Source organism: Balearica regulorum, chromosome 12 (genome assembly GCF_011004875.1).
Source record: "Balearica regulorum gibbericeps isolate bBalReg1 chromosome 12, bBalReg1.pri, whole genome shotgun sequence".
Taxonomy (NCBI): domain Eukaryota; kingdom Metazoa; phylum Chordata; class Aves; order Gruiformes; family Gruidae; genus Balearica; species Balearica regulorum.
Window position 1 is genome coordinate 19,370,952 of NC_046195.1, and position 27,896 is coordinate 19,398,847.

The following is a 27,896-nucleotide window of genomic DNA, read 5'->3' on the forward strand; positions in this document are numbered from 1 at the left end:
CAGCCAGCCACCCCCGGGGAAGGAGGGGATGGGGGGGAGGCAGACGTGCAGCCCCGGGTTGTTAAACGTGCTCGGAGAGCAGACGCGTAACAGGAGGAAAACACGCACATCCCCGCGGGCAGGGGCGAAACCCGCTCACCGCGGCGGGAAACGGCGCGAGCCCCTCGCACGGCCCGCGAGCCCCTCACACAGACCACACACCCCCCAGGAGCCCCTCACACACACCCCTCCCCACACGCCTCTCTCTCACACACACACACACACACACCCCCCCAGGAGCCCCTCACACACACACACGCCCCCACGCAGGGAGCCCCCTCACCGACCCCCTCATACCCCCCCAAAACACACACACAGGCAGCCGACGCCCTCACACCCCTCACGCCCACACCGGGAACCCCTCCGCGGCCCCCCCCCCCCCCCGTCCCGGGGGCCCCTCGCCGACACCCCCCCCCCGGCCGACACGCACCGTACTCACTTTCCCCATTTGTTGGCCACAGACAAAGTGCGGCGAAGACGAGCAGAAACCCCCAGACGACGGCGAGGGACCCTCCTCCAGCGCCAGACTTCATTCCTCTTTTTTTAATTGGACAAAATCCCCCTTTCCGAAAAAAAAAAAAAAAAAGTCCAAAATTGTTCGCTTTTTCTCTCCCTGTCCTCTAAAAATAACGAAGGAGGCAAAAGGCGGACGAGAACCGGGGCTGGATAAATAAATCCACGTTGCCTCAAGAATTAAAAAAAAAATAAAAAAAAATAAAAAAGAAGACCCTTCGGACTGGCAAACCGGAGGGTTTTTGAGGTCCCTGGGTGTTGATCTTCCGGAGCAACCACACCAAAAATACACAGATATTCAAGATGTATTAACGGCAACAACAACAAGGCATGAAAGCCCCGGGGCGACGCTGCCTCCGGGGCGGCGGGGCGGGGGTCGCCGCCGTCTCCCCTCAGCGCTGGCTGCAGTGGTACATCGTGCACAGGAGTCGCAAACATGAGGCACATCGGGGCTGGCAGTCTGCATCTTCAACCTCCATTTTCAAACACCGCACACAGAGGCAGCGCGCACACACGGAGAGACACAAAAACTGGGAGGGCTGCGGGGGGGAAAAGGGGTGGTGCGACCCAGACAATCTTATTACAAAACAACAACAGCTTCGCCGTCCCTCCGCGCGGGGACGGGGCTGCCCTGGCGGGATCCCCCGGGCTCCTCTCCCCGCTCAGCGAGGAGGCGGGGGGGGGGGGGGCGGCAAACAAACCAAAAAACGAAACACCCCACGCACAACCACCACCCACACCACCACCACCACAAGTCCGGCTGGCTGCAGAGACTCGAAATGCGGAATTTGGAACGAAAATGAATTAAAAAGGCTTCCCCTCTACTCCTCCTCTTCCTCTCCTCGGCGCCGCTGCCACAGGCTCCTTCTCCAAAAAAAAAAAAAAAAAAAGAAAAAAAGAAAAAAAAAAGAAAAAGAAAAATCCAGGACACACACACAAAGCAGCAGCAGGGCGAGCGGAGCAGCTCAGCACCCCGCCTCCTCCCCCCGCAGCTCTCCTCCTCGCATCCCTCCGAGCCGCCTTGCCATCGCACCGGGGGGGGGGGGGGGGGGGGGGAGGACGACGACAACAACAACAACAAAAACCACCCAGCGAATTTGTAAATCCTTTTCCTTTTTTTTTTTTTTCCCTCCTCCTCCTCTGGGTGTGCGCGCGCTGCAAACCTTCCCCTCGCGCTGCCCAGCCCAAGGAAGGGGGAGGGGGAGCCGGGAAGAGGTGTGTGTGTGTGTGTGTGTAAGCCGGGGGGGGGGGGCGGCGAGGGGCCGAGGAAGGCGATCCGGTTTGCTGAAGGTCAAAGCCCAGGAGCTTGTTGCGAAGGGTCTGTAATTCCTCCGGGGAGGGAAGGGGGGTGGGTGGAAGGGTCTGCTGCTCCTCCCAATTAATTCGCCGCTCGCTTGCAGCAGGGTTTGCAGCACTCGGCTGCCGCGTCTCCCCCCCTTATCCTCCTCCTCCTCCTCCTCCTCCGCGCTGGCTCCCTTTGCACGACGGCGAGTGAACGCTGGTAAACAAGAGCCTCGGCGTCGCTCCGCCGCGCCTGCCGCCGCTGCTTCCCTCTGCGGCCGCACGGGGACGGGGCTCGCGCCCTCCCTCCCTCTCTCCCTCCCTCTCTCTCCCGCGCGCGCGCGCACGCGCCCTCTCTCGCACAGAGGCGCGCGCTCACTCTCCCCCCCCCCCTTCCCTTCCCTTCCCTTCCCTTCCCTCGCGGGCTCCCCTCGCCCAGGCGGTGGCGGCGGCGGCGGCGGCAGCGGCGCGCGCGGAGGCGGCGGCGGCGGCGGCGGCGGGGCGCGAGCGGGCACGAGGCAAAAGCCGGAGCGGCGGCGCGCGGAGCGGAGCGGCTGCAACCCCGGGCTGCTGCGGGGACGGGGCTGTGCGGGCCCGGGGGGGGGGCCCGCCGCTCCTGCTCCGGGGTCTGCTCCGGGGTCTGCTCCGGCGTTCGCGCTAACGGGGAAAGGGGAAAAGGAGGCGGCGACGTGAGCCCTGATGGCTGCCGCGAGCATCTTGCGGGGAGCAGGAGGAAAACACGGCGGGAGAGCCAACGAGCGACCCCCTGCTCGTGGAAACACCTCTGTGTTCTTCGGTAACGGGAAGGAAAAAAAAAAACCCAAACCGTGTAAAAAGGAAGGGACCGAGTTAGGTGGAAAGAGAACCACGTAGCTTGATTTTCACATGGTTGGTTTGTTTATTTACTGCACTGAATTGCAGTTGCTCCTCTGGGTTGAACAGCGGAGAGTGCAGCCAAAGGGCCGAGCCTGGAGCGCGCTGCTCTTCGGGACGCAGTCTGGGCAGGAGCGAGGGAAGGGAACGCCAAGGCTCCGCTCACCTGAGGGAACAAACGACGGCAGAACGTGTCCCCCTTCCACGCTCGGGGTCTTCGGGGAATACTCCGACGTTGTCCGTTCCATGCGCGTTTCTCCACTGCTCGCTAGTCTCCTACAGTGACGCTGGACGCCCAGGCCCCAAATGGGGAGAGATGGGATTAGTCCAAGCAGAAAAAGGTTCGGGCTTTTCGGAATCAGAAAACGTGGGCTGTGTTCCCACTGTTTCGCCGAAGCTCGTAGTAGCCATGCCGCGCGGCATATGGTTGTCCTGAGTAATCACGGATTTGTTGCAATACTTTGGCATGGGGAGATATCAAAATGACGCTGAAGTATAAGAAAGCAGACCTCTGTGAGCATTAGCTATATTCTAAGGGGATTTTTTAAAAAGCTACATTAAGAAATATGCAAATGTCACATTATTAGTGCAAATGTCAAAATTAAGTTTTCACGTTTAAACCTAAATACTTCTTGAACATCTTGTATTACAGTAGCCTTCAGTTACATTACTACATCATTTTCCACAGCCTTAGACATGTTTTTCTTCTTGTAGTTTCTCCATCCATTTTTATACCACTTACCTTGTCAGCATGGTCCGGTATTGTTGTCTTAGTTGCGCATTTGCTCTCATACCCCTTGGGAAAGATGAAAAGGCTTTGTTCTGCGCCGCAGAAGTTGGGGGCGAAATCATCGCTGAGTACAACAGTTGTTGCCACACGTGCACACGTGTCCAGGACCGTGTCGATAATTCAATAATAATAAGTCAAAGCAGGGGTGCGTGTCCATCTGGGAGGTAGCACAACCCTCTCGAGTTTCAGCACAGGAGAATCGGGCTTTTATGTGTTGAAACTGTCCTGGACTGCCACGCACGTGTCTGCCGTAGACTGTAGCAACTGCGCACAGGCTTTCAAGGCTTTGGTTAAACCAGAGCAGAAACATCTTCGCGTCCAGTAAAGTTTTACTATTGCTCTGTACAGCTGTGCCTACTACTAGTGCCGGATACGGAGCGGAACAAGTGTCCTTTCTGTGCCTGTTAGGGCATTGACGCAGCTTAAATTGTAATGTGTTATTTACAAATTAATGTATTGTTGTGTAAAGACAGAGCTGACGTGGGAACTGGGTGTCTATCATTTATCATTCTGCTGTCATAAAGAACTTTTATTATTGTAAAATAGCCTTTCTTTCATTACTTTGACGAATAGGGTAAGTCATGGACAAGCACGTTGTACCAGATGCCGTACAAGCAGAGAACAAAAAGATGTGCTGTGCCCCCAAAGAGCTTACAGTCTCATAAACACAGTCCTATAGGTGTCATAACACAGTTTGTTTCTGGAATCTGTCAGATTCTTTTAGAAGGGAAAAAAAAAAAAAAGATAATAACAGCACAGTGTTGAACTGGAGGCGTTCACGGTGCTCTCCATCCTCCCAAGCTGCCAATGTGAAATTCATAATTTGGAATTACTTGGCTGGATTCTGTCAGGACGTCTTTACCTGTTATGTTATGGAGGCACCTGGGAAGAAGCCCTTTTTCTGTGAACGCTGAGATGCCCGTAGCTCCGTACTCTTAAGAGGTTAAGAGGAGAGCTATGCCCAGGGTTCAGCTTTCCTGACCCTTTCACGTGTTCGGCATCTTCCAGTGCCAGCCACGCACATACACACGCTCAGCTTCAGTGCACACTTTTCATCTGATTCAGCTCCTGTATGTTGGCATCTTTCTCCAAGAGTGGTCCTGTTCCTTTCAGTGGAAATATTTAACTCGGGATTTTTCAGCATGTACAACCACAGCATGATCATATCTTTGACTATGAAAACCTCAAGCAAACTGTACTACATGCACCATGTGCAAAATTAAAGAGTTATAATTTGGCAAAATTAAAGTTAATTTTCATGGTAATGTGCAAAGATGCCTCATGAGGAAATCTATTTCCTTGTCAATGCTGTGTGCCTCTGCTTTTATCTATAGACTGGCGCAAAGGAGGTTGATAGGAATGGTGGGAAGTTTTTATTTACCGGGAACCCAGATCTGGCATCCTATTCCAGGCTGAACAATACTTCAGATCGTAAAAGCAGCTTGAATAGCTTAAGCCTTTATTTGGATCGAGAAGTGATTAAAAGTGTTTTGTTGGAACTTCATCACAAGAAAACAAAACTGGATAGAAAAATACCCAGCCCGAAAGGGAAACGTTTCAGCCAATGGATTAAAATGCAAAATTCCTGCAGATCCCAAGTTGTGGCCCTTTGCAGACTTTGCTGAGATTTAGTGAAACCATTCCTCCATTTTTTCCTAACCTGTTTATTTTATCAGTCGTTCTCCCAACTTAAACCTCAGTTCCCTTTTTCTGCCTGCTGCATGTTGCCCAACAGCTCGGCTATAAACTGTAGCCATCACTATTCTTTTGTTATTGCCCAGCAATTCACTAGGGTCCCCGTCCTTGGCAATGTCTCCTATGTGAGGCCACTAGCAATAAATAAAACATTTTTAAAATAAGGTATACACTGTTCAATGCATATTGTGCGTATAGATTTGGGCTAAGTTTTCCCCTCCTTTCTTTTTGCACATAAAGTCTAAACTATAGTAAGAAATCAATTTGTCGTGACTCGATCTTCCCTGATGGTAGTAGAAAATTACTTTTTTCTCTGTCCCGTTGGTTCTACAATCATTCCTCCTCTCTGCGCTGGGCTTCATGCCTCCCCTTTTTCCACTGCTGGTTTATGGTCCTTGAGATAGACAGATGGACAGAAAGAAACACATGAATACACACACACACACACATTTTACCCTCTAGAGTGTGATGTCGAATGCCACCAGCATACCTGCGTCCTGTTTAAAATGCCGCTTAAGTGGAAAATTCAGGAAGTGTGTGGCAGTAGGGATGAAACAACGCGGTTAAAACAGCCACTGACCCCGGTCTCTCAAAACATATATCTGCCCAAGGCAAATATCCTAATACTCAGCCATATTTTAATTTTAACAGCAGCCTTACCACTGCTTTCTGGGGCCATGACTGGGGAGAAAGAGGCCTCACTATTTTCCCTGCCTCAGTGCTCGTACTCCGCATAGGCTTGACTAGACTTTATTTTGGCTTCTGCAATGCTTTCAGGGCAGACTGACCTCTTTACCAGACGCTAGCTTGTCATAACCTTTAAGCATCTGAACATTTTGTATTACCGGCATAAGGGAGTAGTTGAAAATTATTCCCCTGCCTCCTCCAACTGTGTCAGCTCCCCAGGACGAAGGTCAGCCCTCGCGGAGCGTTGTCCACGTGCCTGTGTCTGCCTGAGGTGCTGCTGCTTCGAAGGTCTCTGGAGCTCCTTGCACGGCCTTTGCCACGTTCGCAGCGGCAGAGGGCACCCACCGCGGCCACCTTCTCTTCTCCGGGGGCTCCTAATGTTGCCAGCTCACCTTGTTCAGGCTCCGGTTTTGGTGTAAGTGGGGGTAGGTAAAGTGTGCTGGGTAGGAACTATGTCTGGGCGAGTGATACATATTGCACACGGTTTGGGTGAGTGTGATTTGTACACCTGAAGGACACATACAAATCCTTGGACGCCACTCCTTTTCCCCCAAAATCTCCACTTATAAACCGTGTCTTACAGGCTCGTAACAAGCCCTTCAATGTTAGGCAAAATGCAAGTTGCCCATTTTTACCACGTTCGCCGCTTTTTGCTCTGCTGTGAATTGCATCACGTACCAATGACCTTCCCAAGCTCCCGACTGCAGGAAAACGCTCGGTCTCCTCTTGGCAAGGGGACGGGAGCACAGCACACACTCGGATGGACGCTGGGTGGGCAGGTTGCCGTTAACCCCTCTGCAGTGGTCGAGGTGGCCGTAGAGCCTCTCCATCCACTGGCCGTCTTTTCTTTCCCAGATCTGCGGCATTGGATTTGGGTAGATGTAACCGGCTCGCCATAACAGCGGGAGGGCTGAGCAGAATCCCTGCAGCTGCAGGAGACCAACCTCTTAAGACAAATGGAAGGGGGAAAAATAAAAAACCAAAACATGTACATGTTTGATGTGTGCAAGACTTAAATACCGGAGTACTAATAAGACAGACCCTGATGAAGTACACTTCTTTGGCTCTGAGTGATTTCTAATTCTCCTGGCCCTAACCCTGCTGCAAACAGTGGCTGAAGACTGGTCCCTTCTGGAGCAACTAAAAAGCAGAAGGGAAGAAAGGGTATTGTTTATTACTGCTTTCCCATCCGTGTCCCTCCTTCAAACAAAGAAGCATGCAGTTACATGAACGATTTAGGGGCAGCAGCTGAGCAGGAATAACTATAAAATTCATGTTTTAATAACAACAACAATAATAAGCACACAACAGCATTTATAACCCTAGTTACAGGCCTGAGATATCATATCCATAGCAACTGCAGCAAGTGGTGAATGCCATATATTTAGAGTTCCCGTGCACCTGCCTAAAATAGCCACCGATAAATTATGCTGATGTTTGTGCCTTTTTGACAGCATTTTAAAAGGCTGTCGATGCACTCCGCAATCACGCCGAGCCTTCGCGGCACGGCAACGGCAATTTCACTTCCCTACCAAACCTCCGCGTTCTCGTGTCTGTCTCCCCTTTCGTGTTTCTGAATGTGACAAATTAGTCAAAAAAAAGACACCTCGAAGGTGAGCGTGGCGGCGCGAGCGAGCGATAGGTGCAGGGGAACAGCTGCCGCTTGCTTCCAGCGTCTGTCGGCTTCCCCGCACCGGCACCGCGGCTGTCAAAACGTGCCTACCGTTAATGTATTGAATTAATAAACTGTTGCAAGTAATTAGGGCTCTATCCTGCTCCTGTTGCAGGCAGTGGCAACGTGATCGCGCTGTATATTAATGGCGTGTGCGTAAATAGTTTACAAAGAGTTAATGAGTGACGGAGAGGTGTTTGAATACATGGCTAGTCGGTTGTGGAGATTGTTACAGAGTCCAACAGGTCAATCGCGTGCTCGTAACCGTGGCTTATAAGCATCTACCAGGCCATCTGTTGATGTGCTTATTACATTTTATAACACAAACTCCTGATGCCTGCATCGTGCTTACAACAGCTATTAATCTTGTATTAACTCTTTTGAAACAGTATATATTTTAACTTTAGTGTGTAATATTACCAGCAAGAATTCCACCAACCTAACTGGGAGAGGGATCAGACTTTTACCCCGTGTAGTGGGCAGAAAGGATCTGTCCCTACTATATTACATGATTTTTGCATTGAGCACTTTGGGTTTTCGCCTCTTAAACTTTGGAAGTACGTGAATCTTATCGAACATAAACCGAGCCCACCCGGCGACGTGGTGCCGACCCTCGGCAGCGAGAGGAACGTGCTCTAATCATATCGATACCTGGGAAAAACTTCTTGCATTTTCCAATTGAATAGTAACATCCATCCCCAGATCTTAAAATGTGTTTATAGGCAATTAAATGTCACCGTTCGTTCGTAAGGAGGATAATTATTGCTACCGGGGAGAAACACAGGTGCAGATTGACTCTAGTGACTTTAAGCTCATCCCTTTTATCTGCAGGAGAATTGAAAGGACCGTGAATGCTTCTACGGTTTTTTGTTTGTTTTTAAACCTCGGGTATACAATAATTTATTTTAAAAAGATTTCAAAATAAACTTCTCATTTCCGTGTATATTTGCAGTTGAGTCCAGGTGGAGCTGGATGTATGAAAATTAAGATTATTTGTTCTAGTTCAGCAGAACATAAAAATGGAACCCAAAATAAAGTCAATAGTGGGTTATTATGGACTGCAACTCTTCATTTCTATCAAATCTTTGATAGACTTCTATACGGAATTAAAAGACCTAAACCTTACATGTGCACAATACAAACAAAATATATATTTTTAAGTTTTCATTTATTCAGATTTCCATCATTTCTATGACACGCTAGAATCAAAGCTTCTTCAAACCTAATGAAATCCAAACTATCTTACATTTGCAAGAAGAAAGAAAAATGTTTATTCAAGAAGATTATGGAAAAGCACAGCCTTCAAACTAATAAATTGGATCTCCAGCATAAAGAGCAAAACCATTTTCCAAAAATTGCTGAAGAAAAAAAAAAAACTGACTCCTTCTTGGTTGAAATAGGATTTTTGAGTTCCTATAAAAGCCAGGATTGGGCCAGGTGTTTTTTCAAAGAGACCAAATTATCGTCAGATTTTAGGGTAAATTAACGTACAGCTATGAATGGCTGCATATACATTTAAATGATATTGAAAATGCTTTAAAGCAGTTGGAACATATTTCCAGGTGGTTTGGGAATGTGTAAATATTAGCACATTCTGAAGGTTGGTTTTAAAAGGCCCTTCATACTCGATAGGTCTTGACATCAATTTTCCCCTAATTTACTCTGTGTGTGTGCACGTTAGTGTACTGTATGGCCACCACATATTTTAAAATGGATGACTCGGGTTCAATGGCAGCAGAAGGAATATTGGTCGAAAGATGGAGGATGTGGAAAGAAGGTTGTTAATCATAAGCAGCTTGGGAAAGAAATTTCTAAACAGTCTTTTTCAGGACATGCCAAATACAAGAAATCACAATATTCTTTTGAAAAACGGCTTTCCATCGGCACCTGGGCACTCACTGCCTTTCCCCCGCTCCTCTACCCTTGTTCTTTATAACACGGGTGTTCAGAGCGGGCAAGATGCTCGTGCTATGGAGCGAATACGCCCTTCTCGATACGTTGTTTAGAAAATGACTGCGTTTAAACAAATAAATCAGAGGTATAGAAGGCTCTTGTTTTGCGTATTAACGAAATGAACTTGAACCAGAAATACCAACTTCAAATATTTTCAAACTTTAGGTCAAATCAGAATACAGGATATGGATATAATGATGGATTTGTTTAGAATTTAAAAAGAATTAAAATCGTCTCCTCTCTCTTTTTTCTTTTTTTTTTTTTTTTTTAATGTGGGGGCTCCAAGATTTATTTCTTGTTTTGCAGTCTTAATTTTCTCTTTCTGTACTTCCACTACCTACAAACAACTCGCCAAGAATACATGTGCTATGTGAGGAGACTGGTTCCATAATAAAGTACTTTAAAAAATTGGACTTTGAATCTCAGTTGCTTAAATCCCAGTTACCAGCCAATTATACCCCAACAGAGACAAACTGTCTCCTTTACATAATGCTTTTGTTAACTCCTCTGTATTCAACGCCACGTGGATGCATTCAGGCTACTGCTTTTTTCTGGATGGGCTCCTCCAGCCCTGTCTGCACTTTTATTCTGCCCCTGGAGACAGTCACAGCTAAAATTCAGTCCAATTTGGGAAGATGTAGCACAGCAGCTGTTGAGACCAGCCATGAAATACCTCATATACACGTAGTATACCTTCCTGAGTGACTTCAGACCACTATTCCTGCAAGTTAACAAATATCTGGGATAATTAAGATAGTTATCCACATAATTTGGACAAACTAATCAAAGCGTTTCCCCTAGTATCTCTCCCAGCCACACACACTCCCCATTTTCTTCTCTCAGAGCATTTCTGAAACCGGTATTCATGCAAATGAACTGGGAGAACACTGAGAATTTGTCCTTGAGTATCGTGTGAGCTTCTGGATTTGTTTTGTGCAAGCGAGATGTCATTTGTCTGGAAGTTCCCATAGTGAATTTATTGGTCTTCTGACGTTCCTGGCGCCAGGTCTGCATTCCCATAAAAGAAGCCAGAAGAAACTTTGGAAACAGAACCTTTATAGTATCCACATATTGGGCCATATTCAACTCCAAAGTCAGCAGGTGCAACTCCCATTGATTTCAGTGGGAATTCTGTCTGCTTACGCTGGAGCTGAACTTGGTCCATAGTATCTGGGCATCTTTCCCAAACACACTCTTCACTGAATGCAGGGAATGAACCAATGCTTAGTACACTTCTCTGCTGTCTCTAGGAAAGGAATCGGTCTGCCTTTTCAAGAGGTTGTAGGGGAAAAAAAAAAAAACCTGCTAGTCTTGCAAAGCTGCTTTTGCCGTTGTACCCCAGTGTGAATATCTGAAACGTTCTTACGAGCTCACGCTTCCCCTTGTTTAAAGATTGTCTGTCCAAGATGACCTTTTTTTTTTTTTTGAGGCGCAAAAGGAAGAATTCATCTAGTCTCCCTTTTTTCATGGCACAGTGTTTGTTATACAATGATTTTTAAACCACTGAAAAAAACCTTCTAATGCTAATAATTTAAGAAAGAAATTCTATTGAAAAGGAACGTGATTTTTTTTCTCTGAAGAAATGCTCTTTCTGCTAAGTCATCTTACAGAGAAAAACGCCCAGTTGCATTAGATAATATTTTCCTTAAATCCCTCTGAGGGGAAGGAAAACTCTCCGGTACATTTTTAAGACCCTCACTCTTTAGGATGTGTCGTTGAAACCGAACATATGCTTAAGTGCATTCTTAAATAAGATGCTTTTGAATTAGGTCTTACATAACTGTATCTTCATACCAGAAGATTTGCATTTTGTAGTATTTGCTACAGTAAGTGTAGATAGATTAAAATAGTATTATAATCTCCAGGCAAAATTATGTGTGGGTTAAGGCATGAGATTCCCATTCGTCAGCGAAATCTGGTGAGAGCAGATTTTTCAGGGGGATGTCCATCATCGTAGAGGCAGGATCTTATCAGAGAAGGCCGTTCTCACAAGACTTTGGCATAGATTAGTTTACGTAAATTCAAGATGAACTGCTGAGATAGGAGGATGCCTGGCTACTTTCTCCACCTTCTTGATCCAGATAAAAATAACTGAGATAAGGCCACGTTGTTACCTGCCCAAGCTCTCGAAACGTTCCTCCAAATCTTTCAGTCGTACCACATTCGCTGTCAAATATGGCTTTGAAAAAATCCTCTCGTAGGCTTCTAGTTGGCATAAATCTGCTCGTGTATGTTTATGAAATGTAATTTTCACTTTCCAACAGACAAAATTGCAGGAATTTTCCTGAGGAGGCAGCAGGGGCAGCTCCATCCACGAGAGCCGTCCTGGTGAGAAGGCAAACTGCACGGCAGGAGCGCCGGGGAGATTCGAGCTATTTTCTCCCTTCCTTTCTTTCTAGGTGGTAGCTTTTCCTTTGCTCCATCCCAAATACCCATAGTAACTGCTATTACTCACAAATCAAAGAAAAATGTGCCATAATTGTGGGATCTTTTAAATTGCTTTTAATCCAGATTATTGTCTTTTGTAGGTGGACTCCTCAGAGCAGATTTCTGGGGTAACCTATTAGCTGTACAGTCTCAAGGATCAAGAACAAGTGCGTAGAAGATGCACCTCTGTCTGGTGTGTTGAGGGGAAACCACAGCAGAGGACTGATTGCGTTGAGCAGGAGAGAGGATTTCTACAAAGCGCCTTCCTACGAGGTGCCATCTGGCAGGACTGTGTCATTCAGCAGTGCCACTCAGCGCGTCGTGCACCTTAAATATACCATTTAACTGATAAAAATATATTAGAGAACTATCAACTCCTTAGACAAAGCCAGAAGAACCATGAACGTAATGACCAGGAAAAAAAGTCATAAATTTTTTGAGTCCATAAAGAAGCCTTTTGCTCCTCAAGCTTTTTATGCTGGTGGTCCTAAACACCATTCTGCATCAGCTCAAGCCAAAGCTGTTCCTCACTAGAACTGTTTGTGCAGAGCCTGCTGTGGGAAAAAAAAGGATGTTATAAATCATCTTCTGATTTTACCAGGTCTGTAAACCTCAAGAGGAGGCTTTTAAGAGTACCAGCTTTCTGGAGGGTGTCATTGCTCCTGAAGAGCAAAAAGAGTGGACTGTATAGTCACTTTTTTTCCTGGATCCCATGCATTAATCCTGGCTTTTAAACATTGAAGCCTCCTGGCTTCCCCACGGAGCACCGTATGAACCACTCCGGCTGTGGTAACGATACAGTAGTTTTATCACATGCACTGTAATATTGGCCCTTGTAAAGCGTAACGCTCTTGAGTAGGCATAGTAAACTGAAGACAATCAAGATCTTAAAGGGTAATATGTTTTTATGTGTTTAGTAGCTTATGGTGCTATATAACTTCAGAGCCCAAATGCAGCAGCAGCGTCTCCAAATCACGCTATTAATATCGTATAATGAGCAGTGCTGCTACTCTTGTATTCTGGCACACCAGAGGGTGATTTCCAGCACTTCCAGTCCCCAGTAAAAATGTTATCCTCTCTACCGTGTATGTGCTTGGCTTATGCTGGGCAATGCTGCTCGGGATTGCAGTGGTGCCATCGTGATCAAAGGAGAGTTTTCCACACTGACGCTGGTACAGCCAAAGATGGGAATTTGGCTTTTTGCTGCCTAGGGATTACCTAAATTGCAGTAGAAGAGAAGTTTTCAACTGCAGAAAAAATTTTGTTTGCTCATGGGACCCCTCTAGGACTTTTGCCTCTAAGAGCGGGCTCTCCTCTCCACCTCAACCCCAAGTGAGGACACGAAGCATCTCCAGCGTTGCACAGTGTGAGCTGACACATCCCCGCAGTGTGAGCAGGGCTTCGGGCGTTGTACCCAAACCTCAGACAGAATCAGTGTTTTTGACAACTTCTTTCCCTCTGCCCCAATGAGAAAGAGCTCCTGGAAGTCAGCTTGTCCATGTTCATGCAGGAGATAATCAAGACTTGATCTATATTGCAGTGCAGCCAGCAGCCCTCTCCCCACAGGACGTAGATGTGGATGATGCTCCTCTCAGCTCTGGCATTCAGCACATCTGCAGCCTCTGGATTTTTGTGAGGATCCAGAGAACAGAACATGTCTCCATCTTCCCATCTGCTGAGAATAGCTGGAAATTAAAGGCCAAAGGCAAGGCAGTTTTTGCTTTCCTTTTTTTGTAAGAGTCACAGGAGCCTCATGCCCAGAGCAGCCCCTTGGTGCTACACAAGCCTTAGGAGCTGATCATGGTTTTCTGTGCCCTGAAATTCTTTCTAGGATTTCATGTGAAGAGAAGGACTCACCAAAAAAACCCCCAAACAAACCCAAAAGAAACAAAAAACCCCAACAGCATCAACCAAGAAACACCCAAACCCAAACAACCCCCCCAAAAAACCCTACTGGAGAAGGTTTCCAAGATCACTACTGGAGGGCAGGACCAAGCTCAGCTTAAATTACTCATGCAGTTTTATAGGACACTACCATACTTATGAAAAGTGGAGTTAAAATGACTCTTTTTTGGAAGGATGGCTGAGCAAGAAGCAGCATTGTGACTGCAATGCGTCCCTTATTTGCCATCAGCAAGAGCTGGGTGAACGGCAGTAGAAAACGGCAGTAGCAGCGCTTGTACTATGCATTGCCACTTCAGAAAATTTGGGTTCTGTAATAAACTGTCACATACGCAAGGCTAACACAAATTAAGTCTGTGATACACCAAATGTCATCACATTTTCAAGTGGGGAGCATCTTGCTCAGAAAATCTCTTTCATTTTGGGTTTCCAATGCCTTAAAACAGCTCTCCAACAGCAGACACATCCCAGCACCTGGGCGATGGGCACAGGACAGAATGGAATGGTAAAGAACAGCTCTTTCCCCACCATTAGTGGTATTTTGCTCCTTTCCGCAGTAATTGTGATTCAGATAATATTAATGTTCCCATTCTTATGTTAAAATTAATAGTAGACTGCTGGTATTTCAGCTCGACATTAATTGTATAATATTCATACGACAAATGCTGTTAGTTTTAGAAATCTTCCAGATAAACTTATATAAATTTGTCACCACAAACCCATGAAAAAAAAAAAATCTTTCATGCATATTGATTAGGGCTTTTCTATAGTAACGCTAGAATCCTGAATAGTCCAACAGTAGCTGCCTGCTTCTAAATAAAAAGGAGAATATTCAGCTGTATCACTCCATTCTTTCAGTCTTTTTTTCTTTTCATTTTAAGCCTGTCGTTTCTCACCAGTAGGTAACGCTGAAAAAATTGCCTTCATACCAAGACTTACTTCCACAGCACATGTAGCATAACAGGTTAATATTTTTACAGCTATTATCTAAATATGTGAATTTGAGCGGTTAGAAAGGGAGAACAAAATACATACAGGTCTTGAGTAGAGATTTGGCAAGTGGCTGGCATACACTTTCCAGTGGCAGGGGTCTGTAATAAGAAGCTTTCGATGCGATTTCAGCCACAGGAAGCTCGATGAGCCCAGTTCTCCCCTGATGAAACCTTATGGGTAGCAGCATATCAGCAGTTTTCCCTGAGCTACAGGCCCCACACGAGAATGGAAACAAAATAATGGCAGAAATACATCAGAGGAGAAGGTGGTGCTTAGCATCCCATACCAGCCCTGTCCCACCAGTTGTGTCAGAGCCCATCCTTACAGGATCATAGAATAACTCAAACTGGAAGGGACCCATAAGGATCATCAGCTCCCTGCTCCTCACAGGACTACTACATCATCATTACCTAAAAGTAATCCTTGTTGACCTGTGTCTTCTCTGGGCCCCCACCTGCTGTTCACGTTTACTAGGAACCAAGAATTGTCACCTTAGATGTCCTCTGTACTTCTCATATTTTGGTCCTAGAGAGAAATACCAACTGCTTCTTTCCTTTACCATATACACACCAGTGCACTCTTATTTCCCCCGCTCGTTCCTCTAGCTGGGTTTTCTCCACATCATCCACACCTGCATGTTATCTTCATAAACCCCCTCCTGTGTTGCAAATAAGAGGAGATCCCCAGCTGGCAGAAACTATCAGACATGCATTGAAGTCACCTGTCTGATAGTCTTCCTGGATATTCTATTGTAAAAACTTAATAGCATGTTTTATTGTTACGCTATTTGCATTAGAGTTACAAGCCAGATGTTAGGATCGTTATTCTGTTGTTCTTTGAAGATTGTACCAACTATTCTTTTCTTCCAGTCCTCCACTCTCTCCTCAGCTCCTCCATGACTTATACAAACAAGTGTATGAAGGGTCAACTTATTTTCAAGGCGAGGAAGCAGCTTTAATTCAACTCTCTTCTCCTGTAAAAGGATGCACCAGCCTGACTATGAAGTGCAAACTGGTTCGGTAGCAAACACACTTTAAAAAGCTTTTTTTTAAAACAAAACAAAACAAAACAAACAGTGGAAAGGTGAAATTACTTATTTTTGTAACTGAAATGTTGGCTATTCAGGCAAATAAGTACTTAGCAGTGTACAGAATCCCCAGAAACTCATAGACCTCAACTCTTTACTCATGACTGTTAGAAAATGACTTTCACAAATGCTCTGCAGTGCTTTGTGAAACCTGAGTTTCCCCATTTCCCTTCATTGTATTCCTTTGTGCAATCCAGATTTGTAAATCATTCCAGGAAACTTTTTATTAACTCACAAGAGCCCTCCAAGACAATATCCTGTAATTTCCACTGGTCTGAGTCAGACGTAGTCATATCAGCTGAGAAATATCCATGACCTTTTTGTGTCATTTCTCTTCTGGTGATCACAGAAAACAAAAGTAACTTCTGGATGAAGTTCTGCTTCACTATTTTGAAGGGGAAGGTTTTGCCTATTCTTGCAGCCCAGCTGAGTTCACACTGAATAATTCCATTATGCCTCTGTAAATTCCTCTTACAGCTTAAAAAGCACCAAGTATTTTTTTCTTTCATTGATTACAGCTGAGTAGTCTAACACAGCTGCATTTCAATGGAAGTGAAGTGATTCCCTTATATTGTAGCTATTTTGCCAAGAGCATATGGTGTGAGGTGGATAAAAAGGACAATATTGCAGATGGCCACAGCAGAACCTCATCTATCATATTCTGAACCTCCCATAGCACAATTTTTATGTCTCTCCATCACTAACCAACTCCTCCTTCCCAGGGTGTGCAGTGACAGGAGCCCTCGCAGTGTCCCCCAAGCAGCTCAGCCATCACATCTTCTGCTTCATTTCAACCCCAGCTCAGCAAAACCCGTTTCCTCTCCAAGAGCAAGAAACGCCGCTGCATTATGCCTGCAGAGGAAACATTAATGAGGGTGGCTGGGGGAGCTGCTGTTGATTTTGGAAGGGACTGGTGGCACAGGGATGTGGGGACATCTGTCCCACCAGAGCCACAGGCTATCAGATGAATGTTCGCTGTGAATTTGGCCTGGGCAATGAACTATGGGCTTGAGGGCAGCCCCTCGCAGGGTGGGCTTGTGTTTTCTTTCTGGCAGCCCCTGCTGGAGAACATTCACTAATGCATCCGAAACCTTCTGACAAACACTGCTTCCCAAGAAAGGCAGAAACTCATCCTCTTTTGTTTTCATCCGTTTTCACAGTGTACTTCTGTTGAGCTGACTGACATTTGAATAAGCCCCAGGAGAATTATACCTAGGACGTTTTTACTAAATATTGCCGTTGTAGTAGGAGGGTGCAAACGCAAGGGAGGCATTTGGAAGAGACTTGTAAACAGTTGCCTTGGTACTACCTAATTAGAGTGTTACATTGTCTGGTGGGATCCACTCCCAGGAATGTGCATTGCCTGGATTAACTTTCCCAGAGCCAGGGTGGTAGACTGTAAGCAGTTGAGATCAGGAAATCGTTTGTAAAAGGAGTTGGGTTGCTTTTGAATCTCTTTTCCCCGGGGCTTTCTTAATGTTGAGCAGAAAAGAAGTTGGTTCTCCTGATACTACGTCAGCTGTGCCTGCATAATTGAGGGGTACAGGTTCTTTAATAAAAAAAAATTGTCATTTATTCTCTGTCCATGGGGTTGCTCATGTGGAAAGCAGCGTGATCCAAGGAATTGTCTCCAGAGGAGGATTTCAAAGTTCTGGATTTTACTGCTAAGCTTGCTTTTGACCTGTTTGGCAACCTTGGCCAAGACACTTCTGCTCTTGCTCATACTCTCTAATTTTTTTTTCCTGGTCCTGGGGCTCTACAGGTGTACTTACCTGTACAGGAGCCAAGGCACACCGAGGTACAAGCACATGGTAACATGCCTGAGGAGATTTCAGGACCATATCATCTGGGTGCCGTTGGAAGCATCCTTCTCTCAACACTGCCATGAATTCTTCCATAGACCTTATCTATGGTCAAAATAAGCTTGTGCTTTTCGTCTCTTTTTTGCTGTTCTTTTATTCACCTAATCTATCACGCCTGCTTATGTCAGCACCCGTTATTTCCCCAGATTCTCCTACATATGGCTATGGAAGAGCCATCAGGTGAGTATGTTCTGAGCTGCATCCTTCTTCAGTCCTAGTCAACAGCTTGGTCCTTGAGCACAAAAGTCCCGTGCCCACCAGCTATCCTACAAGGGAATGTGGTGGTGCTTCATCCCTGAATAAGGGAAAAAAAAAGGATCTTGATTTCCTCCTCAGTCAGAATTCCCAGTAGCTTTCTGGGAGTCTTTCCTAGGTGAAGGACTGCTGAGAACTGGTGCTCGAGGCTGGACAGAAGATTTTGTGTGTGTAGGAGATATCCTGGAAAAGGAAAGGAAGCGTTCTCATCCCTCAACAGAGAATCAACAACGCTAGGTGATCTTCCCTGCACAAAAGAGCAGACCCGACTTAGGGTATATGAGAGATCTCATTAACACAGTCTAGCCATTTATTGTACATACTAATTACTTGCTTAATGGTATTGCCATTTGATTGTTTAATGGCGGTAGCATCCCTTTTGAGCATTCTTTTGTACACGCTTAAGTGTAACAATTTCCAAGTAATTAAATGGCTTTGGATTTCATATTACTATTTTAAATAAAAAGAACAGAGGTTAAAGACAGCTGTTTGAATAAATTCTGGGGTTCCTGAGATTTTTTTTAAGTCTGTCTGCTCAGTTACAGAGAAGAAGTATTTCCAGGTTCTGAATTCTGAATGTACAGAGGGAGAAGTGCTGGGAACCAGCTCAGCCCACAAAACCAAGAGCAATGTTTCTATGGGGCTTCTGATAACCATCCTTGTGAAAAATTCTAGATGATGTAATTTCAGCAATTTTCCCTACCATGAATTTCTCCCTCTGTAATGGCAGCTGAATTGTTGCTCAACGTATTTCAAGTGATTGAAAAATTCAAAAACGACCCCAAAAAATCAAAATGCAAACTAAATGCAATGCAAACTCGACACCACAGATCTGACTGTGAGCTCATCTGGCATAATGACCATTGGAAATTTAATCAATTCCACAATAAATTCTTCTTTTATTAATGAGTAGCTGATTGGACTTTGTTTCTGTGAATTGACATGTGTGAGTCCACCTGCCAGTTTTTGCGGCTTTAACCATCATACTTTAAAAGGTTTTTCCTGTCGCTCTCTTTACATCATTATGAAAAAAAAAAACCAAAAAAACAAAAACCAGAAAAACCCCACATGAAGAACAAAAGGAAACTACCTAAGTGATCACACAGTGGAAACACTGAAACCAAATACCCTGTCCGCAAAGTGATATCGAATGAACCAAGTAAACAACCTGGAAAGAAAGAGATAAACCCATTCTTCTTATCTCTTTCAATTTTTGTAATCTTAGATGTTATTTTCAACAGCAGCAAAAATCAGACAGAAAGGTAATTTGAAGAAGCTTTTAAAAAAATACGACAGGACCCTGGTGGAGTCACTCCCGGTTCACCCCAGCCAGGGCTGAGTCGGGCTCGGCCAAGCCAGGCTGCATCCCCCATCCCGGGGAGCCCGAGGTGGCAAAATTCGGGCTGTTTGCTTGTTCGGTCTGAAACGATTTCTGTACATCGGTGTTGAGTGAGTCACTAGCCAGGAACTGCATATCATGCGGACCATATGCAGGGAGCTGCAAAGATCTGACTCAGAGATGTAAATCTGTGTCGCGGTGAGGCACCGGGGGGTTTAGCGACACTTTATTCTTTCCACCTTTTTCACTGTTGTGGGGGCAGCAAAAAAAAACCAACAACCCAACCACCTCTTTGTCATTTTAGGGATGTTTACACCGGGAGAAATCAATTTCTTCTTTGCGGTTGTGATCAGAGGTGCGTGGAAAACGCGCCCGAGCTCAGATGCTCCCGGGGTCAATCGCCTACGGAAAGATCCCCAGAGGTCTCCGGCGCTGCGCGAGATGGTACGTGAATCGGGTCGCTCGCGTTCCTCTCGCCAGGACCACCCACATCCGATGGGAGCCGCCGAGGCATGGAAATCATTTTGCTTGCGTGCGTGTGTGCGTGTGTTGTCTGAGCGTGTAACCTCAGCGCTGGGAGAGCCCGCCTCAGTTTTGGGGTGCTAAAAGCTAAGGCCAAGCCACCCACCCGTGGCTGGTCCTCGGTGGGTCGGGGATGGCTCGGGGGCGGCTGTCGAGAGGCGCCCGGTGCTGCCCAGCTCCCATGGGGTGGGAACCCCCCGGGTGGCTTTCCCCAGCTCCTCGCCCTCAGGCTGCCCTTGGTGCCCAGCACCCATGGGTCCCCCTCCAGGTCCCGATCCCACCCGCGCGGAACTCCACTCCGGTTTTTAGGGCGCTGCATTTTTTCCTCATGACATATGGACCGTCTGGGGGTTCGCGCCAAGAAGCGGGGTGGATTTTGCTTCGGGAAACCTGGATCCTCATTGAAAAACCCTCATTCATCCAGAGCAAAGAGAGAGGGGGAAAAAAAAAAAACCAAACCAAAAACCAACAAACCAGCTGCAATGCCTGCAGGCAGGCTCTGCTCCGCTATAAATAGACGCTGTTTATTTTACACCAATTTACTGCACCGTACCACCGAATTGCAGAGCAGATTTCTCCGGGTGGCTATCTCCGCCTTTGCTACCTATGCTGATGCCAGTGGGCTTCGCCTTCCTTCCTCTCTTTTGCTTTGATAGGTGGAATTATTGTCTGATAAAATCTTCCAAGCTGGGATGCTGAGGAAGGAGGAAGTGAAAGGTGCAGGGTGTTGATGGGGATCACTCAGAAAGAGTGGCTTTTTCATGGTTTTTTGGAGTTGTAAAGGATTGGGAGGAGACCACAGGTGGGCATCCTGCTGACAAAGTCTTCCTTAGCGTGAGCAAAATTTTGTACAGTGCCGTTCCCGTAGAAGATTGCCCTTGTGATCAGACAGAGGAGCTGACGCAGGCTTCATCTGGTCAGAAGAAACCTAAACTAGAGAATTAGTTGGCCTTTTAAATTGAAAGAATTAAAATTGGACCTAGGGAGCAAAGAAATTGTAAAAGAAAATGGCATTTTTAATGCCTTTTGTCTCATTTCTGAGGGCTGACAGCGCTGCTTGAGGCCCCCTTACATTGCTTAAGGTTGTGTCCTTGGTATTGCAACTACTACAAAAACCTGTGCAAGAGCTGCTTGCGGCTGGACCGTTGCATCATGCCGTAAACTGCAGATGGATTTTGCATAACTCTCCGCTTTTAATTCTGGATGTCTGCAATGGCTCCTCCGAGGAGTGCACGTTCAGAAGATTTCCAGAGGCTGGAGCAGACAGATCTTAATCTCGGCGGTGCTGTTCCCGCTGGAACAGAAGGGGTTGTGCTCTGGGGCTGTGCAGAAACTCGCTCGGGGCCTGCTGTAAGCTCGGAGAATTTCAGGACCGTCCTAATTGTTTTGCTGCTTCTCCCTAACCCTCAAAACCTGAGCAGACCCCAGCAGAGTGACTGCAGGCTGCGCATCTGCCTTCTCTGCCAGGGAAGCCTGTTAGTGGGGAATACGCTCAAGTGGCCGCATCTTTCCAGAAATCGTGACAAGGAGTTATTAGCGCAAGGCTGAAAATCGGATGGTGGCTGCTGTGTCCAGAGGGCTGCACAAGAGCCAGTACAGCAGCCACACCGTGCGCAGGGCAAGATGCAATGTGCCCGTGCACCTCCTTCCTCCCGTCTCCTGCGGCCGGTCCTGCTAGGGAAACTTGGATTTCATTTTGCCACTCTTGAGAAAAGCAACTGGAGGCTGATGGTGGTTCTTGGCAGACAGGACGCAGTACGGGTTGGGTAAGGCAGAAACACGCTGTGCAATGGCAGAAAGAAAGAGTATGGGGGAAGAGCAGGAGCTACAGGTCTGGGCACAGTCATGCCTTCGGTAAGAATTTTGCAAGTCCCTGTCTGCATAGTGTTGTTGTTGATTTTGCCATCTTTGATCAAGGTAAACAGGACTTGTGTGCACAATGAAAACAAACAAGCCAGGCTGGAAAATATCATGAGTCAATAAGGCTCTTTCGGTGCCTCCACCTTTCTTAACCTCATGTCAGCAAATGCTTCAGCGCTTGTCAAATCAAGGGAAGAGCCCAGGACTCAAAGCCTGGGGCAGCCCAGCCGCCACGCTGGGCTCCAGCCACCCTCTCCTCGTTACTTAAAAGACCATCACTGAAATGTTTAAATACTGGGCAATCAGCATTGTATTATCGATAATTGTACTGACGCTACTGGAAAGCAGGTTCTCTCTGCATGAGACTGACGCTGACTGCGAAGGGTCCTCCCAAATTAAATTTGTGGATCAGCAACGCAGTGTTTTTCACTTGCTGCCGAGTAGCAGCTCACTCCCTGTACTCCTTCTCACCTCTTTCATACAGATACCATCAGCCAGAACTTACACTTCGTTACAGCGTGGATCTCTTCTTTCATCTGGAGCCATTTCTCAGGATGATGCAAAGTTTGGTTGTTTCTTATAGTTTTCTGTGCTAGTCTGATAAAAAAAAAAAATGGAAATTTAAAAAACATTCTCTCTTTTTGTATTTTACTTTGGCTGGATCTCTTCCTACATTATTTTTATGACGAAGCACTCACGCTTTTGACATCAAGACAAATGCTGGCAACTTTCCAGGAGCCTGAGAAGTGCAGTGCATGTTAAAAGCAGCTCTGGCTGTCTTCTGGCGGAAGTTATTTGGGGCACCAACACTATGCCCTCTAACATAGAATCATAGAAACATAGAAACACAGAAACATAAAAACATAGAATGGGTTGGAAGAGACCTCAAAGCCCATCTAGTTCCAACCCCCTGCCATGGGCAGGGACACCCTCCACTAGACCAGGTTGCCCAAAGTCCCATCCAACCTGGCCTTAAACGCTTCCAGGGATGGGGCATCCACAACTTCTCTGGGCAACCTGTGCCAGTGCCTCACCACCCTCACAGGGAAGAATTTCTTCCTAAAATCTCATCTAACTCTCCCCTCCTTCAGTTTAAAACCATTCCCCCTTGTCCTGTGACCCCCTGCCCTTGTAAACAGTCCCTCCCCAGCTTTCCTGTGGCCCCTTCAGGTACTGGAAGGTGCTCTGAGGTCTCTCGGGAGCCTTCTCTTCTCCAGACTGAACAAGCCCAACTCTCTCAGCCTGTCCTCATAGCAGAGGTGCTCCAGCCTCTGATCGTCTTTGTGGCCTCCTCTGCACTCACTCCAACAGCTCCAGGTCTGTCTGGTGCTGGGGCCCCCAGAGCTGGACGCAGTACTGCGGGGTGGGGGGGGGGGTCAGGTCTCACCAGAGCGGAGTAGAGGGGCAGAATCCCCTCCCTCGACCTGCTGGTCGTGCTGCTGGGGATGCAGCCCAGGACACGGTTGGCTTTCTGGGCTGCTAGTGCACATTGACTGGTCATGTTGGGCTTCTCGTCCACCAACACCCCCAAGTCCTTCTCCTCAGGGCTGCTCTCCATCCATTCTCACCTAGCCTGTGTTGTGCTTGGGATTGTCCCGACCCCGACGTGCAGGACCACTTTGCACTTGGCCTTGTTGAACTTCATGCAGTTTGCACAAGCCCACCTCTCAAGCCTGTCCAGGTCCCTCTGGACCGCACCCCATCCCTCCAGCGTGCCGACCACACCACACAGCTCGGTGTTGTCGGCAAAGCTGCTGGGGGTGCACTTGATCCCACTGTCCATATTGCTGACAAAGATGTTAAACAGCACTGGTACCAACACTGACCCCTGAGGAACACCACTCGTCTCTGATCTCCACAGGGACATTGAGCTGTTTGACCACAATTCTTTGAGTGTGACCAACCAGCCAATTCCTTATCCACCGAGTGGTCAATCTGTCAAATCCATGTCTCTCCAATTTAGAGACAAGGATGTCGTGCGGGACAGTGTCAAATGCTTTGCACAAGTCCAGGTAGATGACGTCAGTTGCTCTTCCCTTATTTACCAACACTGTAACCCTGTCATAGAAGGCCACCAAATTTGTGAGTCAGTTTACCCTTAGTGAAGCCACGTTGGCTGTCACCAATCACCTCCTTATTTTCCATATGCCTGAGAATACTTTCAAGGAGGATCTGCTCCATGATCTTGCCAGGCACAGAGGTGAGACTGACTGGTCTCTATAGTTCTCCAGGACTTCCTTCTTTCCCTTTTTAAAAATGGGGGTTATGTTTCCCCTTTTCCAGCCAGTGGGAACTTCACTGGACTGCCACAACTTCTCAAATATGATGGATAGTGGCTTAGCAACTTTATCTGCCAGTTCCCTCAGGACCCACGGGTGCATCTCATCAGGTTCCATGGACCTGTGCACCTTCAGGTTCCTTAGATGGTCTCAAACTTGATCTTCTCCTACAGTGGCTGGTTCTTCATTCTCCCAGGCCCTGCCTTTGCCTTCTGCAACTTGGGCGGTGTGGCTCTTGATGGTGAAGACTGAGGCAAAAAAGTCGTTGGTTCCTCAGCCTTCTCCATATCCTGGGTAACCAGGTCACCCGTTTCATTCTGGAGGGGACCCACATTTTCCCTAGTCTTTCTTTTATCACTGACATACCTATACAAGCTTTTCTGTTGCCCTTGATGTCCCTGGCCAGATTTAATTCTATCATCAGGGCTTTAGCTTTCCTAACCTGATCCCTGGCTGCTCGGAGAATTTGTCTGTATTTCTCCCAGGCTACCTGCCCTTGCTTCCACCTTCTGTAGGCTTCCTTTTTGTGTTTGAGTTTGTCCAGGAGCTCCTTGTTCACCCATACAGGCCTCCAGGTGTTTTTGCTTGACTTCCTCTCTGTTGGGAAGCATCGCTCCTGAGTTTGGAGGAGGTGATCCTTGCTCTCTCAACTACCTCAGCTCTGCCACTCTGCTCTGCCTCTCAAAACATCACTCACCTCTGCAGCTTGGGATGCTCAGAAATTTAAAGGCATGATATTAACCCAACGCAGAGCAGTTACACATCATTTGCGTGCTTTAAATTTAGTTCTTACAATCTTTATTCCCTTCTCAGAATGTGCTCGCCCTCTCCCTGGTTAAGCCAGAAAGGCCTGGCATCTCTGAGCAGCATTAAATTGCTCTTAAAGCCTCTTTTTTAAACTTTTTTCTTTTTTTCTGTAGCTCTGACAGTAGGAGTCAAACACACACTTCTCATCATTAACCCTTTTCTGTTTTACCTGTAGGTGAAAGCTGTAACGCTCTTTGCCACTTGCTGCAGAGGCAATAGTGACTTCTTGATCCTGCTGAACGGCACCGTGGATGATGGTCCAGAGGACGCAGGACAGAACCTCCCGGCACATCCCCAACACACAACAGTAGCTCCCCTGGGAGTGCCCGGAGCGTGTGGGACACGGCTTTGGCCGGTGTCATCCTTCCCCGTGGGGATCCCATGTCCCAGCTTTTCAAAAAGTGGAGCCGAACACCACTGGCAGCAGTTTGTCCTTTCAGCATGGTCTTTGGGACCTTTTCCGACCTCCTGATTTTCACCCATTTTTCTCTCTCCCTGTAAGCATGGCTATTTTGCCCTTACAGACCACAGATCAGGAACATACCATCTGCCCCAGTCATGGCTTATCAGCCCTGCTTCTTCACAGGCTTTTTTTAATGCCCTGATACCAAACCTGAACCTCTCACGTGGCAAGATGGAACTCTTACAACGACATTTCATGATGCCAAGAGGAAAAAGACACGGAGACTATGCCAAAAAAATAGGGGTGTCACCTCAACAGGCGGCTCCCGTCCCCATGACACCCCACAGGCACTTAATTTATTTCACTCATAGGGAGATGCTGGCATCTAAATGACTTAATGGCATTTTTTTATTATTATTACTCCAAAGTAGTCATGAGTATTGGATATTTGGGAACCTACAAAGAGGATACAGCCTCTGCATATATTTTAAATTACAAGCTTTTTTAAATAAATGAACATAAGGCACTGAATGATTTCTCCTTTCTGGGTGGTTTTGAATAGACAATAAAAAAACCCCAAGATTCTAGATAACATTTTATTGCAGAATATAAATTAATCTCTGTTTAGCTAAGCAGAGAATATACCACTCAAAAATTAAATGCTGGACTCCTAAAAAGTAATGCAATTATTAAATAACAAACTTAATAATAAAGATGTCCCGCAGAATTGTCTCTGTTTTCATCGTGTGCACCTCTTACGTACACTTTTGATTATTCATCTATTTTATTTTCTTGTTTGAAAAAAAATACCCAGAATTTTATTTAGTTATTTCCATATTAAAAATCTTTGCCCACATACGTAATTAAACTTTTTTTATTGCATTACTGAAATTAAGTAACACTTATTTCTATCCCAAAAGTATCATATGTAAAAATATGAAAAACTCTAATGGAAAAAGAATGGTAGGACAAGTATTTGCAGTATTTGATTTATTCTTCAGAACAGTTTTACCATTTTCAATAGAAATATTTTTCTGTCCATTTCATGAAGAACCATTAATTGCAAGTAGTTCCTCAGCAACTATTTTAATCTTTTCTTTTTAAAATTAAATTATTTTGAAGCACAGATTTAACGTGAAACTTATCTAGACCTCCAACAACTGTTATAGTTAAACCACTTTACAAATGATACACCAGCCAACTGTCCAGACAACTGCACAGATAATTCTTTTTCTTCAGACTAACAAAATATTTTGGTCTTTTCTTTGTTTCCTCTAGAGAAAGAAGGGGTTTTTTCAATTTAGGATTTTTAAGGGAATAGCCAGTAAGTAGAATTAAACATATGAAATTTTCCAATAGACTTCTGCAGAGTCTCTGTGAAAAATGATCCCGTACCGGGGCTGTTCACAAAGTACGTTTTCCATTGAGCGTAACAGGAATATATCTGAAAATGGGCATCAGACTTTGCTTTGAGATGGATCTGATTTCCACCTCAGTACTACAGGAGTAAATCAGGTGTAACTCTGCTGCACCCAGTGGAGTTGTATTTGTGTGAAATCTCGCAGAGGAAAGCTGGAGGGTGAGCGCTTTAGAAATATAGCTATTTTATAAACCGGAGCCCAACATGTAAAACTGAGTTTCTCTGATAAACTGTCATTCCCTTGAACTTGTCCCCCTTTATTTCTGAAGCCCAGAGCTTCCCGCTATGTTCAGCCTCCAAATTTCCAACCAGCCTCCACTCCTGGTGCATCGGTGGTGGGGACGGTCACCCGGATGCTGCCTGGGCTGTTGGAGGTGGGAGGGTGGAGGATGGGGTTAACACAGTTTAAACCTCCGTTTTGGGAACTTGTTCAGATTTCAGTACGTGTAAAATGGTTTCCTGGGGTTCGACTTCTGATTCTGCACCCTAATTTTCATTTACGAGTAAAGATATCCAGATTACTTGCTTTTAAAGATATCCAATGCCAGTCAATTCAGTGACAGTGAACAGTTTTTTAAAAAGAACAAATTCTGTCCCTCTGTATCCATCACATGGGTAACCAGTAACCACGGCCATGATAAAAAAATCTGAGTAATTTTGAACATGTGTTACAAGGAGTACCCAAAATACCAGTTGTTAAAGCACAGCCACGGCTCCCATGGCAGCGGGGGTCTGCCCTTCCCCCAGAGAAGTCCATCCTATGGCAAATCCATTTCAAATCCTACGACCTGTTCCACTTTTAAAAAATAAAGGAAGATGTGGCAGACTTAGTCGGTATAGTTTTATTAGCTTTTTTTTTAAATTGCATAAATTGAGCTGTACATGTAAGTAAGGACTCTTAAAAGCTTCCCTTCTGATACCTGTACAGTCCCTACATGGCATTAACCATCGTTAGGATTATTAGAATCATGTCCGGAAAACCCAGCTATAAAATGTGATGCCAGTGTCCCAGAAGCTGTACAGACTCCGAGCCAAAAAGATAATCCTTGAATTCCCTAACCTAAATAAATCACAGTGGTTTTCAGGAACCGTTTGCAGGATTGGTAAGATTTGCTTAAACTATTGTTTTGATTTTAAATTTGGGATGGCAAAACTACTGGTTCAAATCAAATTAAACCAAAATTATACCCTTCTGTAGAATCAGTCAAAATTTTCCCATCACAGTTTTATTACATGG

The 27,896-nt window shown here is 46.0% G+C and overlaps 1 protein-coding gene and 2 long non-coding RNA genes across 6 annotated transcripts in view; 1 reads left to right on the plus strand and 2 right to left on the minus strand.

Moving 5' to 3' along the window:
• The window catches only part of IGF1R (insulin like growth factor 1 receptor), a 190,940-nt gene extending 188,821 nt beyond the window's left edge, over positions 1–2,119 (minus strand). For 2 of the 4 annotated variants that reach the window (XM_075763919.1, XM_075763918.1), the window contains exon 1: positions 479–2,118. In XM_075763919.1, the coding sequence (XP_075620034.1) occupies positions 479–572 (94 nt within the window). In that variant the 5' untranslated portion in view covers positions 573–2,118. Of the gene's footprint in view, positions 1–469 lie in introns of all 4 variants that reach the window. The other 2 variants (XM_075763917.1, XM_075763916.1) reach the window with 2 other exon arrangements.
• Positions 1–23,515, minus strand: part of LOC142603426 (uncharacterized) — a 212,336-nt gene extending 188,821 nt beyond the window's left edge. The window contains exon 1 of the long non-coding RNA XR_012837353.1: positions 22,635–23,515. This is a non-coding gene — a long non-coding RNA (uncharacterized LOC142603426). The remainder of the gene's footprint in view (positions 1–22,634) is intronic.
• On the plus strand, positions 1,793–14,673 carry LOC142603428 (uncharacterized). Its single transcript, XR_012837356.1, has 2 exons — positions 1,793–1,870; positions 12,032–14,673. It is a non-coding gene; the product is annotated as an uncharacterized LOC142603428 (long non-coding RNA).
• Positions 23,516–27,896: the final 4,381 nt, after the last annotated feature.